The following is a 15218-nucleotide window of genomic DNA, read 5'->3' on the forward strand; positions in this document are numbered from 1 at the left end:
CCTCTTCATCCTGTCTGAGGAGCATTGCATCGATAGTAATCTGTCGCTGAAACTGCTTCTCTGTCTCTGGATGGTGCTATGTAGAGGATGTTCAGAGTTATCCATAATTGACCGTAGCCTACTCAGCGCCCTTCGCTCAGCTACCGATGTTAAACTCTCCAGTACTTTGCCCACGACAGAGCCCGCCTTCCTTACCAGCTTATTAAGACGTGAGGCGTCCCTCTTCTTAATGCTTCCTCCCCAACACGCCACCACAAAGAAGAGGGCGCTCTCCACAACTGACCTATAGAACATCTTCAGCATCTCACCACAGACATTGAATGACGCCAACCTTCTTAGGAAGTACAGTCGCCTCTGTGCCTTCCTGCACAAGGCATCTGTGTTGGCAGTCCAGTCTAGCTTCTCGTCTAACTGTACTCCCAGATACTTGTAGGTCTTAACCTGCTCCACACATTCTCCATTAATGATCACTGGCTCCATATGAGGCCTAGATCTCCTAAAGTCCACCACCATCTCCTTGGTCTTGGTGATATTGAGACTTTCTCTCCACTTTCTCTCTCTCTCTCACACACACACACACACACACACACACACACACACACAGTTTTCCTATGGCACTGCTCTTTGGAAAAATGAAAGAGTTCATTGGATGCCCCAAAAGCTGAACTTGTTTTCCAGTTTAAACAAAATATTCAACATCTGAAGTATCTATTTTTTGTAATAAATCCAGGTCAAGAGACTATGCTTATCATGGCAATTTTGTAAATAAAATTAATAGCATGTTTAATGAGCAGCATGAAATTCAATGATAAGAAGCTAATTTGTCTGGATAATAGTGACAGACAATTCACGTGTTTGTATTCTTTGATTATTACATTGAATAATATTTAGATTAAAGAAGCAGAAACGTATTCTTAATGAGGCTGATAATGTGAAATCCATCATGTGCCAGAAGGTGAGGACAGAGCAAACTGAGCATCAGTAAATAATGTATATCATAATCAATGAGCACAAGATGCCTTGTTTGATTTGACCGAGTCACACAGTGCAGTTGGGGGTCTCAGAATCAGAATCAGGTTTATTATGACTCACATGATGTCATGAAGTTTATTGTTTCATTGCAGCAAGATGTAAAAAAAACTACGGTAAGTACATTTGCCACATAACCTGAAGAATGGTGCCTTCTCATATAAGGAAAATCATGGACAATGCTGCTTTACCCTGGAACATCTGTTATCAATGCCCTTTGTGCCATGGCGCCATCCTATGACTTGCCATGTCTGCTGGGCCCTGTCAAAGGAACTTGCCCTTCACAGACAGCAAAAGTTCAAAGTATGTACATATATGTCACCATATACTGCCCCGAGATTCATCATCTTACAGGCCTTCACAGTAGAACAAAGAAGTACAATAGATTCAATGAAAAACTACACACAAACTCTGACAACCAACCCATGTGCAAAATAAGACATTGTTCAAATACAAAAAACAAATAATATAATTTAAAAACATAAATAAATAATGGTGAGAATATAAGTTGTAAAGTCCTTGAAAGTGAATCCATAGGTTGTGAAATCGGTTCAATCAATTGAAAGGCCCTTACTTTGCTACTGGTAGGTCATACTGCTGCCTGGGTACATCTGGCGTATCACAGGGGATGCCAGGAATACTAGTTAGTAACAGGATTGATCCTGTATTGTTGGACATATATTTTGGAGTCCTGTGTGTCTAAATCAATATTAGTATAGGGGTCTCCATGGTATTTATCACCAGTTTTTGTCTACACTGTCCCGTTTATGAGATAAAAATGTTGGTTCCAATATCTCTCACACAGTGTCACCCCTCTGTCATCTCCTCTCCTGTGTCTCTGAGCATTAAACATTAAGCATGAAGACAGAGTCATTTTAATTAGACCTTATTACCAAGGAAGAAAACAATTGATCCTGAGTCTAGCACTGTGTTCAACTACGGTAGTGCTTACAGAGAATGGTAGCTTGAAGAAAAATGGTAATTCAATGTACAATTCAATTACATGATGAACACATTATTGCCATATCATTATGTATTCTTTGTGTGAGCACCAGCTCTGGATTTGATGAACAAATGCATAGTCTCAGCAACAGCTTTAAAAGGTTAATAAAGTTACTTTGAAGTGCAACACTGTACTGTACAAAGAAATTCATAAAGGAAATACTCACTTGTGTTTCTGAATGTCCTTAACTCCATTTTTCAAATTCCCAAGTCTCTCTGATGGATTGTCCCTATTAGAAAATAGGAAATAACCATCATGAAAGATTCAATCGCTATTTAGTAATTTAATAATCATTTTGGGAATATACTGAAACAAATAAAGGGACAAGAAGGACTGCTCTTCTGAATGTTACACAAATTTAAGAGGAAATGTTTAGCTGGTTAGATACTTCACAACCCCAGATCTGCCAGAAACTTACCTGCATAGTTTCTTAATTAGGTTAGCAGCATTTTTCGTTATTTTCTTTGGAAATTCAATCATGTCAATCCCACGAAGAATGATGTTGTAGGTTTTCATGGGATCAGGCCCTGAGAATGGCGGACTTTATTCAAAGGAAGAGGAAACACAATTTTAGAAACATTTCCACGCTGTGATTGATAACACATTTTGCAGTTGTATTGATGATAAAATCATTATTATTTAAGGCCATTATACACATGCATCGACTCCTGAATTATGCACATGCGCAGATATTTTTGGCAAATCTAAAACTCTACTGTCAATTTCTCCTGCTTCTCCACAGAGAATGCTGTTTTACAGATTACCCTTATTAAATTATTTACATTTTCAAGATTTTTGTCGTTTTTTTGTAGACCACCACCATGTTAATTTGCACACGCAAGGACCCAGAAAGAGCAAATTAGATGAATAACCAGTTAACCCTTTTTTTGTAGCTATACTGGTTGAGCGACAATGAGCAAAGAAAACTGGGTTTGTTTTCTGGGTATGAGGAAAGAAAACTGGGTTTGTTTTCTTTGGATTAACAGAGCTGATGGGTGACCCAACAGAAGTATTTAATAATAGAAGGGGCAATGACAGGGTAGATATTGGGAAACATTCCTTCTTAACAGAGGTGTCTAAAACCAGAGGACATTGATTTCAGGGGTAGAGAGGGTCTGAAGTTCTCACCCAGAGGATGGTTGAGATCTGGAACCCACTGCTTGAGTGGGTGATGAAGGCTGATGTTCTCACAACATTTTAACACTTAAATGATCAATTCATGGAAGGCTACAGAACAGATAACTGTAAATGGGATTGGCATTGATGTGTACTTTATGGGATGAAGGGCCTGTTTCTGTGCCATATGATTCTGACTCTAAGACTCTATGACAATATAGTGATCCCATATTATTTTTGAACAGTGGATTTCAAGATAACCCCAGTATGTTTTCTGGAGTGCATTTCACTTCCATGCTGGAAACACAGCAGCTGATTTTCACACAGTAGTATACCGCAGTAGTGGAGAGAACATGCGTGTAATCTGTGATAGTAACGTTTATTGAAGAATGATAATTGTCAGTATACTGGGGAGAACTCCTTAGGGTTGAGTGGAGTATCTTACCTCCACCAGAGTAAAATATATGGGGATTAGTTGGTGCTGCTGCCTCACAGCTCCCGGGACTTCAGTTTGATCCTGACCTTGGTTGCTTGGCATGGAGTTTGTGTCTCTCCCTGTGGCCACATGGGATTTCCCTGGTTACCTCCCACAGGCTAAGGACATTCTAATAGCCTAATTAGTTTCTGTGAATTGCTCCTTAGTGTAGGCAAATGACAAAAAAGTCCAAGACAGTTAACGAGTATGTTTGAAAGAATAAAGCTCCCTCTATGTATTTCTAAAGAAATACTTTCTGGGTTACTTTGCTGAGATCTGGTACGGTTCCAATGAGATAAATAGGCTCCTTCGGTGCTGAAGTTATTTCAGAAACACAATGTCACAGACAAAGCAGAGCCTGGACATTGTGCTTAATCTCTGAAATGATCTGAAACTCATAATTTTCTGTGAGTATAAGGACAACAGAAAATGCATTTGCATTAGATTTATTTCCCATTTAAATTCACTTTTAAACTTTATGAAATGAGCATTTCAATTTTGTTTCTGCTAGTATTTGAACAGAGGTTCTGCTCAGCAGTATTAGTCAGAGATGGAACTGATAAGGGAAAGGCTGGCTTGCATCTCCACATTACACAGTTAAAAACATTTCCATACACTCATGGGTCAGTTTATTAGTTACCTCCTGTACTTAATAAAGTGGCCACTGAATGTATGTTCGTAGCCTTCTGTTGTAGACAATCCACTTCAAGGTTCAAAGTGTTGTGCATTCAGAGATGCTCTTCTGCACCTGACTGTTGTAACATGGTTATTTGAGTTACTATTGCCTTCTTGTCAGGTTGAAGTAGTTGGCCATTCTCATTAACAAGGCATTTTCATCCACAGAACCGCCGCCCACTGGAAGTTTTTTTTTGTTTGTTGCAATATCTCTATACACTCCAGAGACTGTTGTGTGTGAAGATCCCTGGAGATCAGCAGTTTCTGAGATACTCAAACCACTGTGTCCGGTGCCAACAATCATTCCACAATCAGTCACTTAGATGACATTTCTTCCTCATTCTAATGTTTGGTCTGAACAATGAACCTCTTGACCATGCCTGCATGCTTTCATGCATTGAGCTGCTACCACATGATTGGCTGATTAGATATTTGCATTAACAAATAGGTGTACAGATATAACTAATAAAAGTGGCCACTGAATGTATTCCTCTCAGCTTGAGATACAGTGCAGATTTAATGGTGCATCAAATTAGCAAGACATACAGTAGGTGACAAAGCATAATTCCAACTACTTGACTTCACCTGGATGTAATGAATATTGAAGAACAGCTTTGTCACATGTACATCAAAACATACAGTGAAATGTCTCATTTGTGTCAGATTAAATCAGCGGAGATTGTGCTGGGTAGCCTGCAAATATTGCCACGCTTCTGGCACCAACATAGCATGCCCACAACTTACTAACCCCAACTGTATGTCTTAGGACTGTGGGAGGAAACCAGAGCACCTGGAGGAACCCATGTAGCCACAGGGAGAATGTACAAACTCTTTAGAGACAGCAGTTGGCCCTGTAATAGCATTACATCAACTGCTATGCTACTGTACCACCCTCTTTATGCAAGCATTAATAAACAGGTTGTATGTTAAATTAAAAGGCTATATTAGTATCATAGATGACTTGGATACAAAAGTTTTAAATGTTTGGTCCAACTTGGAGCTGCACAATTAAATTGGGTACTTCATTCAAGTCATCATAAACATAATTGTTTTTTTCCACAATTTTCTAAATGTTCCTCTTCCAGTCTCTTTCACTGACATGCCAGAAACAAATGGGATTAGTCAGTGCTCTGTAAGACCATTTTGACTATCAGGTGGGCAGTTTTAAAGCAAAATGAATGAAAATGTAAATTATGGGCAGTTGCCATTGATTCTAAATAAAGATTTTTATTGGTGAAAAAAATACAAACCCATTTACCAGATCAGGATTTGGGAATGTCCTTTTTTAAGCTATTATGTTAGAAGTGAAAAATTCAAGCCCTAGTTATAACACACAAGACAACACAATCCTATTCTAGATTTTCTCACCTGCCAGTTAGGAGTTCATACATAAGGATTCCAAGTGACCAGTAATCAGCTGAGATGTCGTGACCTTTGTTCAAGATGATTTCTGGAGCCACGTATTCCGGAGTCCCACAGAATGTCCATGTTTTCTTTCCAAACCCTATTTTCTTAGCAAATCCAAAGTCCACCTAATGCATAGACAACATGCCAATTAACTTGTATATTGAAGCTTTCTGTACCGCAATTTACAATCTTACATCGATACAACTGCTTACAGATAGATCATGATCACTACTGTGTGATACACGACTCTAATGTCAATAACTAGATGTTCATGTCCAGACCATGATCACTGTTTACTGTGTGATACAGGACTCTAATGTCAATAACTAGATGTTCATGTTGAGACCACGATCACTATTTACTGTGTGATACATGGCTCTGATGTCAATAACTAGATGTCCACGTTCCTTATGTTATGTTCCTGATCCTTATTACATTTGACTGCTTTCCTGCCAAGGATGGAAGTTAACACACACTAGCCTATGGGCATCATGGAAAGAGACCTGAAAACTAATGGAATACCTAATAAAAGGACTATACATTACAATAAAAATACATAAAATTAATAAGTACTTCAAAAAGAGAGCAGAAATTCTACATTGAGGGGTGGAGTTTTAAGTGTCGGTTTAGCTGGCCTCACCTTTCTGGGAAACCTGACCTTTGGAGTTAGTGACTCTAATAAAATGCTGCAGTTTTGTGATATAGGCCCCCAAATAAACTGGATGTCCAGGTGAGGGAAATCAATAAAGTGTTAACGATTTAATATTAAATTACAAACAGGTGGTATATTAATGTGCAGAAATAACTAAAGCAAAGGTAACATAGTCAAAAGAAGGGACTGCAGAATCAAATTGTTTATTTTCTGTGTTTATTTAGATGCTTTTGAAGTAGCAATATAATGGCCATGCTGAAAGGCATTCTAACTGATTGCATCACTGTCTGGTGTGGAAGGGTCACTGCACAGGATCGGAAAAAAGCTGCAGAAATTTAAAAGCTCAGCCAGCTACTTCAAGGGCACTCGCCTCCCCAGCATCGAGGACATCTTCAAAGGCAACCACTCAAAAAGGTGGCATCCATCATTACGGACCCCTATCATCCAGGACATGCCCTCTTCTTATTGCTACCATCAAGGAGGAGGTACAGGAGCCGGAAGACATGCACTCAGAGTTTTAGGAACAGCTTCTCCCCCTTCTGCAATCAGATGATCATATTTAACGTACAATTAACCCATGTAACTACCTCACTATTTTTTGCTCTCTTTTTGGAGTACTCATTAATTTTACATTTTTTTCCATTATGTATTACACTGTACTGCTGCCACAAAACAACTAGTGATACTAAACCGGATTCAGATTGTCTCTACATATCAGCTGAAGAGGTTTTAAATAGTTCAGTAGCCAAGGGATTGAGAATATCATACACCTCTGTGATAAGACTTCACTTGCTCCATCACTGAAATGTTCCCAGAACCAATGCTCTCACTTTCAAGGACTCGTTATCTCAAGTTCCTCGTTATTTATTGCTATTTATTTATATTATAGCACAGCTTGTTGTCTTCTGCGTTCTGCTTGATCGTTCATTGATCGGGTTATAGTTACTGCCCTATAGATTTGCTGAGCATACCCACAAGAAGTTGAATCTCAGCGTTGAATATGGTAATATACATGTACTTTGATAATAAAATTTACTTTGAACTTTAAGGGTTAGTAAAAGAGTAGCTTCCTTCACTTCAATCTAGCCTTCGTTACTCACCAGTTTAGCATAACCTCGGTGATCAAGGATTAGGTTCTCTGGTTTGAGGTCCCTGTAAATAATTCCTTTGAAATGCAAGTATGCAAAGGCTTCTACCACACAGGCCGTATAAAATCGAGTTGTGGCATCATCAAATGAGCCCCTGCAAGAAAAGACCAACAGCAAGACATTACAGCAGCAGAACTATGCCACTCAATATATGGCACCAAATCAGCTTGATTAGTCGTATGGCTTGGATTGGCATGAGATACAGTTGCTGCCAGGCAATGGTGCTCGGTACTTTACAACCTTGATGCAATGATTGTGAGCAAATATTAATAAGCAGCAAATGAGAGGATGTTCTCCAGATCATGTGGGAACTTGATGAAGGTTTTCATTCCTGGGTAATAGCATGAAGACTTCAAATAATCCTACCAAACTCAACTAAACCACCAACTCAGTTGATTTTTTTGGAAAGAATTAGCTCCTCACCGAGAATAATGGAGTGAGGAAGTTACGTTAGAAAAAGAAAATCATACACAGTCATTCTCATTTTTTGGTGAAGATGGATAACACAATGAGAGGGGGATTCCAGAGGACCCAAGCCGGAAGACAATGCAATAAATTGAATAAACCATGGTATAAACTATAAATGCTGCACAAACAGTCGTTATCCCATGCAATGGACTAACAGTGCATAGTGGCAATGGACCGAGTGGAGCCTGTTGATGGATGATGCAAGCTGAAAGAGCTGAGTTGTTTGTCTCCATTTTCCAATTTGAGTTATGTTGCTTAGTTTTGCTTTAAAGTACAAAGGGTGCCACATACCTTTTAATATTGTCTTCTCTGTATCTACGGAGAAAGGTTAATAATGAATTATTCAAAAAAAGGGATGCCACAATATTGCTGGTTAGTTAGGGTTAAGGCCAGTTGGCTGTCGAAAATATTTGATGCCGTTTGGACAGCACGTGACTCTGGCTTTTCCTTTTCAATATCTGAGGGTTTACCTGGCAGAGCAGTTGACTGCCCTTTCTCTTCTACCATTTTTAATAGCACTAAATCGAATCCATCCATCAATGGGAGGGATTTTCATTCCATCAAGTAGCGTGGAGAGAGCCAGATTATTAGTCTGTGCTTCTGCTTTTAATAGAAATCTCAGATCGTATTGCTTTTAACACGTTAATCATTAGAATTTGCTCATACTTTTCTAGTAAATCAGGGCTACTGTCCAAAACAGAGTAAATCAGGTTCCCCCAAGCTCCATTCTACCCACTCATAGAGATGTGGCTAGATCAAAGCTACAATGGATAATTCACATGCCACATTGAACTTCTACTGCATAATGTTAAGACACCTTTTAAAGAAACGGGTATCAGCAAAACACAGCAAATACTGTCAAAACTCTAGTAGTTTCACATTTCAATGTAGGTCAAATGTGTATTTCAATGCAACACCACCTTTCTCAAAGGAAACACCAGGGGGCAGTAGATAAACCAGTGGCTTGTGAAATGAATGCTGGCTCCAGCCTTGACAACTGACACAATTCAAATGCCTCAGCAGACTTTTTGATACGTCGTATTATGATCCCGCCCAGGGCAATTAAAAAAAAAATTAGCAAAGAATAGAGTTTAAAAAAAAAGTCTAGAGACACGAGAGGTTGCAGATGATGAATCTGGAGCAATACACAAGATGCTGGAGGAACTCAGCAGGTCAGGCAGCAGCTACGGAGGGGGGTGGACAGTCAATGTTTTGGGTCTAGTACCGGGTGAAGGGTCTCGACCCAAAACAGCAACAGTCTGTTTGCCTCCATAAAAATACTGTCAAAAATGTCTGCTGCATAATATGACTACTTCCACAGTGCACTGAGTAGCTGTCCCTGACAAAAGCCGGAACAAATTACCATAATCATATAGATTATCACACCGTTAAAGGGTAAAGTCATGAAGCTAACAAAGCTATTGGATCAATTTATTTCAGCTTTTAAAAGTGTTACATCCATTTTACATCCATAAAGCTTTTTACGAGTCTTTGGCTCGGTTTCCCAAATGAAAGTATGTTCACAAAACAGTAAAATCAGTTATAAGGTACAGGTGCCTCAGGACTCACACCACCTGGTTCAAGAACAGTTATTGCCCCTCAACCATTAGGCTCTTGAACAAAAGGGGCTAACTACACTCATTTAAGGACTCCAATCTTGTTATTTCAAGCTCGTTATTGCTATTTATTTATTATCTGCATTTGCACAGCTTGTTTACAGTTTACAGTTTAACAGGTCCTGCTTGCAGTTACTGTTCTATACATTTTCTAAGTAGGCCTGCAGAAAAGAATTTCAAGGTTGTACGTGGTGACGTGTATATACTCTGATAATAAATTTTACTTTGAACTTTGAGTTAACATCTTCAGTGAGAAAGATTTAGCCAAATCTTCATGTTTTAGCAATTCGCGCAGGCTTCAGCAGTAATCTTCAGTGCCTTCAATACCATACAGTCCCCACTGCTGTGGAAAAGCTCCATTCATTACAGGTTGGTACTTCCATTGTATCCTGGATAATGGAACGCCTGACTGTCAGACCACAGTTTGTGTGGCTTCCGAGCTATGCGTCAGCACTGGGACTCCACAGGGGATAGTATTGAATCCCTTCCTGTTTACCCTGTATACTTCAGATTTAGATACAACACTGAGTCATGCCATCTGCAGAAATTCTCTGATAACTCAGCAATAGGTGGGTGTATAAAGGGAGAATGGGAGGACGAATACAGGGCCCTGGTGGAGGACTTTGTCAAATGGTGCAAGCTGAATCATCTGCAGCTCAACATCAGTAAGACAAAGATGATGATGATGATGATGGACTTTAGGAAGACTAAGCCTGCACTGCTCCCTGTCACTGTTGGTGGTGAGGACATGGATGCTGTGAGCACCTACAAGTACCCGGGAGTGCACCTGGATGACAGACTTGAGTGGAGCACCATCACAGAGGCTGTGTACAAAAAGGGCCAGAGTCACCTCTACTTCCTGAGGAGACTGAGGTCCTTTGGAGTGTGCAGGCCTCTCCTTCACATGTTCTACCAGTCTGTTACCGCCAGTACAATCTTCTTTGTGGTGGTGTGCTGGGGCAATGACATCAACTTGGATGATGCCAAAAGGTTCAATAAACTGATTAGAAATGCTGGCTCTATTACAGGAGTCAAACTGGACACACTGGAGGCTGTAGTAGAACAAATGACCCTCCGGAAAATCCTGGCAACTCCAGACAATGTTTCTCACCCTCTACATGCCACCCTGGCTGAACAGAGGGGCATTTTTAGTAATAGACTAAGACAACCGCGCTGCTTCAAAGAGCGCTATATGAGGTCATTCTTACCCTTGGCCGTTAGGCTCTATAATGAGTCAACCTATAGCTGGGGAAGTAATGACCCCCTCCTGTTAGACTATTAGAGGTAACTTATTTTTTTTATTTTTCCACATCTCTTCTAATATTTATATCTGTGCACTTGTAATGCTGTAATGCTACTGTGACACTGTAATTTTCTTTGGGATCAATAAAGTTTCTATCCAGCTATCTAATCTGAACATTCAGTAGATGAACGCTGAAGTCATATTAGCTTCATGTGATAATGATTAAAGAATTATTAATGCACTTGACATGATCTCAAGTAAACTTCAACTGGTCAGGGAGAAGTTTTGTTAGAGAGGGACAGCAGATGGCAGCACAGGATAGGGTGGTGAGCCTTCAATCACCGAGCATACCAACATTGCAGCACTGTACAAAAAAAGAGAAATGGGAAAAGAGCAAGGCAGTGCACACCAGAAGGGTGGGAACCCAACCCTCCTTCAGCTCCCTCCATTACCTCATCCACACACCACCTTTCTCTAACCTCCCACTCCCCATCACTCTAGGCATTCTGTTGCCCCATCTACTCTCTCCACCTGTGCCTACTCATTCTCCTTTATTTCCTCTTCCTCTCTTTAATCTCCCTCTTTACCTCACATCCCCCTCACTATCCACTGTAATTCTCCCTAGTGCTCACTCCCCATCTTTCTACCTCCTTCCTCTCTTCATCTCCTCACTCACTTCCTCTCTCTCCCTCCTTCTCTTAGACAAAGTGTCTTCCTTCTGGATTGTCAAAAATAAAGTTATCATGCTCCTGCTTTACACCGTTTTACAGCCACATAATTAATTATGACCTTTTAAAAACTACTTCACAGCCTAAGTTATAATGTTCTCTAAGGTGATAATATGCCACATTTTATTATAAATGAGTTCATTTGAGTAATGAGTGTCAGAAATTCTGCCTGTCAGTTATTTTACACGGGTCCGTGGATTTTGATTAGAAAATATACTTTGACATACAGGGCCACTAAAACAAAAGGGATATAACAGTCATAATGTACCATTTGGTAATAGTGGAAGAGTGAACGAAAGAACTCTCTGATCATCCATAAAGTAGTGTGATACAAGTTTCTACAGTGCGAGTAGAGCACATAATCCATTGGCACGTCAGCCTGGATTTTATAATCAGGTGTCTATTCTGGGCTTTGAAACTTGCTATTATCTGAGTTACTGTTCACAAAGTAATCACTGGGCTAAGACTTAAAAACACAGCATATCAATAATTTGGAAGCGTTTTTAAAAACTTGTGTTTTTTTATGGAAGTAAACGATTTAACTTCTGTACTCTGTGTTCTTACCTGTCTCTAAGGATAGTCCACAGCTCTCCCCCCAGACAGGCCTCCATTAACATGTATAAGTATTTACTGTCCTTGAACGTCCTGTACAGCCTGTGAGGAAAATGGAATAAGATCAGCACTGCTGAAAGACGCTGACTTTGAACAGCATTTTATGGCTTTTTTTACGCACAGATTATGCAGCTCCTGCAAGCTCTGCCGAGCTAATCGAATAGCTTCCTTTGATTATAATTTACAATGCCTCTCTTCAAATATGTCTTAACAATGCAGTTAATTGAAATGGAAAACACAATGCTTTATTGAATTAAATAAACACAATATGTGTACTTGAGTGTCTGGTAAAAACAAACAAAGAAAATTCTTCAAATTATATCCAAGTTTAGAATATCATTAAATCATGTCCCTCAGGCCTGTGTTTTCAAGACTACCACAATGTCTTACTTTGTCTTTATTTTCATCCATCACCTGGCGTCAATCTCTACTAGAAGAAGCAACAAACAACCTGCTGGAGGAACTTAACGGGTTGAGCAGCATCTGCGGATGGAACATTTCAGGTCAAAACTCCGCGTCAAGGTAGCTGGCAGAGAACTAAAGAAAGGACATTCTTCAAAGGCACTGTAGAAAGCTACATCATTAATCTGCTGCTTAAAATGACCTTATTTTCCTTTCATCGCTTTCTTCTGAGGAAGGACAGTTTCAATCATCAGAAAACTGGCAGATATGACTTTGAGAGCTCACATTCAGCCTTGGCTGAGGAGGTCCAAGAACTGCAATTAGGTGACCTATTTTTCCATTAGGCCTGCTCCACACACGTCCACCATTGCTCACTTAAAACATCCATCCTCGCAGTTTAACTGCCTGTTCTGCCAGTCAGTGTGCTAGTCGATTCAATCTTATTCCATCATTCAAACAAATAAATTATTCAATACAAGAAGGAAAGCTGCTGTACTCACTCCCCCACGAAGTATTTATTGCTCGTTAGTCACAGTAGTGTATTTGGAGATTCATGTTGAATCCTTAAGACGTCAGGGAATTAATTTGTGACATTTCAGAACCTGGACATGATCAGATTTTTTTAGTTTTACCAGATAATCAAACACATACGTGGCATTAGCAGCCTTACATGGTGGAGTATGATGATTTATATGTGTTAATATGATGATCTGGGCCTCCCAATGGGGAAAGCAGAGTTGTAGGGACAACAGACAGAGGCTGGCTGCATTATTAAAGAGAAAGCTGCTCTTGCACCGAATGCAATATATTTGCTCACTTGTGGTTGTCTTGTTGAAGATAAAGCATGAACTCTATAAATTATAATCTGAAATATTCTTTCATCTCTGTCATCAAAGTACTCAAATCTTTCATTCTGGATCTTCAAAGATGACTTCAAGTCTTAAATCATTCATTGAAGCTTGCTTTAACGGCTACCGCACCCACTCATCATCTATTGCCTGAGACTGTTAAGAGGCCCCAGTGACCCATTATTCTGGGATTCTTCAGCAACATCAGTGCATCAACAAATTTTGCACCTATTGATTGGCCAGGTTTAAGGAAGATTCATTATCATTTTACAGAATAACAAATCATCATCATTAAAACTCCATACTAAGCTTGGTGAAAATAAATTACATAGACAAAGCTACTGTAGGCTCATTTGTATATGCTTTGAATTGACAATTGTGCTAAAAATAACTAAATGCTCCAAACATTTTTTAATACTAAAATTATCTTTTAAGGACTCTGGAAAAGCTTTACCCATTTATCTGAGCCTAAATCAGTCAACTGTAACAAAAATACTGCTAATTTTTAATGCTACGAAATCTCACACAGCAACCAGTGACAGACTAATAAAAAACTACATGTATTACAGATCAAAGAAGAAATGGAGCAATTATTCTGGTCTAGAACCCTGGAAATTAATCTTGAAATTACTGGAGTTTAACTCTTCAGAACTTGTCAAAGACTGCATTTGGTATGACATTTAAACTGCTTCATGAAAGTTAACGGCCGAAGTGCATAATGATTGATCTGTCATCTGATTGCAATGGTGTGCGTTACACTTAGTTCCCAGCACCTTGTGTCATCCAGGTGTAGAGAGAGGGATCTAGTTTGAATTTCCAGTATGAATTCTGGACTGGTTGACCATACTTTGATTTCTTCTGTTAACGTCTCTACAAAAAAAAGCCAGATGTTCTGTGGTAACATTTTTATATTATTTTAAATATATTGTCAAAAAGGATCAATGCTTCATTCCTCTGGCCGTACATGTGCATAGGTGTTCTAAATCCTGTAGGATTTACCCCTCAACCATCAGGCTCTTGAATAAAAGGGGATAGTTATACTTACTTGTTCCATCATTGAAATGTTCCTGCAACTAATAATCTCTCTTTAAGGACTCCTTATCTTATTATCTCATATTCTCGTTATTTATTGCTGTTTATTTATGTTTGCATTTGCACATTTTATTTTCTTTTGCACTCTGGTTGATCTTTCATTGATCCTGTTATAGTTACTATTCTATAGATTTGCTGAGTATGCCCACAAGAAAATGAATCTCAGGGCTGTATGTGGTGACGTATATGTACTTCCATAATAAAGTTACTTTGAACTTTGATAATGTTCTACTAGCTTTGAGATACCCAGCAAAACATCACCCTCCTCAACTGTAAAAGCAAATGATTTATCACTGTTACAAACCGTTCTGTGAATTATTTGACATGAATTGAAAAGCAAGTTACGTTTTCTCTTTTCGAATTAAGGAGAACATATTGCAGGAATTGCCGATTAACTTAACAATCGCTGCTCCAAAACAACATTGATATAATAAAGTCATGCTGACGATGTACAGTAATTGAATTAAGATGTGTTGCAGTTACTCACTTAATCATACAATTACCAAAGAGAGAGGCAGCAAGGCAAAAAGAAAAGCAGTATGTCTCCTTGTTAATGTGACAGCTGATTCTAGCCAAGAGCATATGAGTTCAAGTTCAAGTTTAATTGTCATTTGACCATACACGTGTATACAGCAAAAGGAAATAGCTCTCCTCCAGGGTTAAGGTGCAGAGCACAGTGCCAACTGTCACACAGAGTACACACA

General features: G+C 39.2%; 1 protein-coding gene across 7 annotated transcripts in view; it reads right to left on the bottom strand.

Annotated features, from left to right (window-relative positions):
* LOC140715310 (cGMP-dependent protein kinase 1) overlaps positions 1 to 15218 on the bottom strand; it is a 779820-nt gene that overhangs the window by 22465 nt on the left and 742137 nt on the right. For 4 of the 7 annotated variants that reach the window (XM_073027322.1, XM_073027321.1, XM_073027318.1 and 1 more), the window contains 6 exons: positions 12125 to 12214; positions 8265 to 8288; positions 7458 to 7599; positions 5667 to 5830; positions 2451 to 2573; positions 2199 to 2261 (listed from right to left, as the gene is read on the bottom strand). In XM_073027322.1, coding sequence (XP_072883423.1) covers positions 2199 to 2261; positions 2451 to 2573; positions 5667 to 5830; positions 7458 to 7599; positions 8265 to 8288; positions 12125 to 12214 — 606 coding nt within the window. The remainder of the gene's footprint in view (positions 1 to 2198; positions 2262 to 2450; positions 2574 to 5666; positions 5831 to 7457; positions 7600 to 8264; positions 8289 to 12124; positions 12215 to 15218) is intronic. The other 3 variants (XM_073027324.1, XM_073027323.1, XM_073027320.1) reach the window with 1 other exon arrangement.

Source organism: Hemitrygon akajei, chromosome 23 (genome assembly GCF_048418815.1).
Source record: "Hemitrygon akajei chromosome 23, sHemAka1.3, whole genome shotgun sequence".
Lineage (NCBI taxonomy): Eukaryota > Metazoa > Chordata > Chondrichthyes > Myliobatiformes > Dasyatidae > Hemitrygon > Hemitrygon akajei.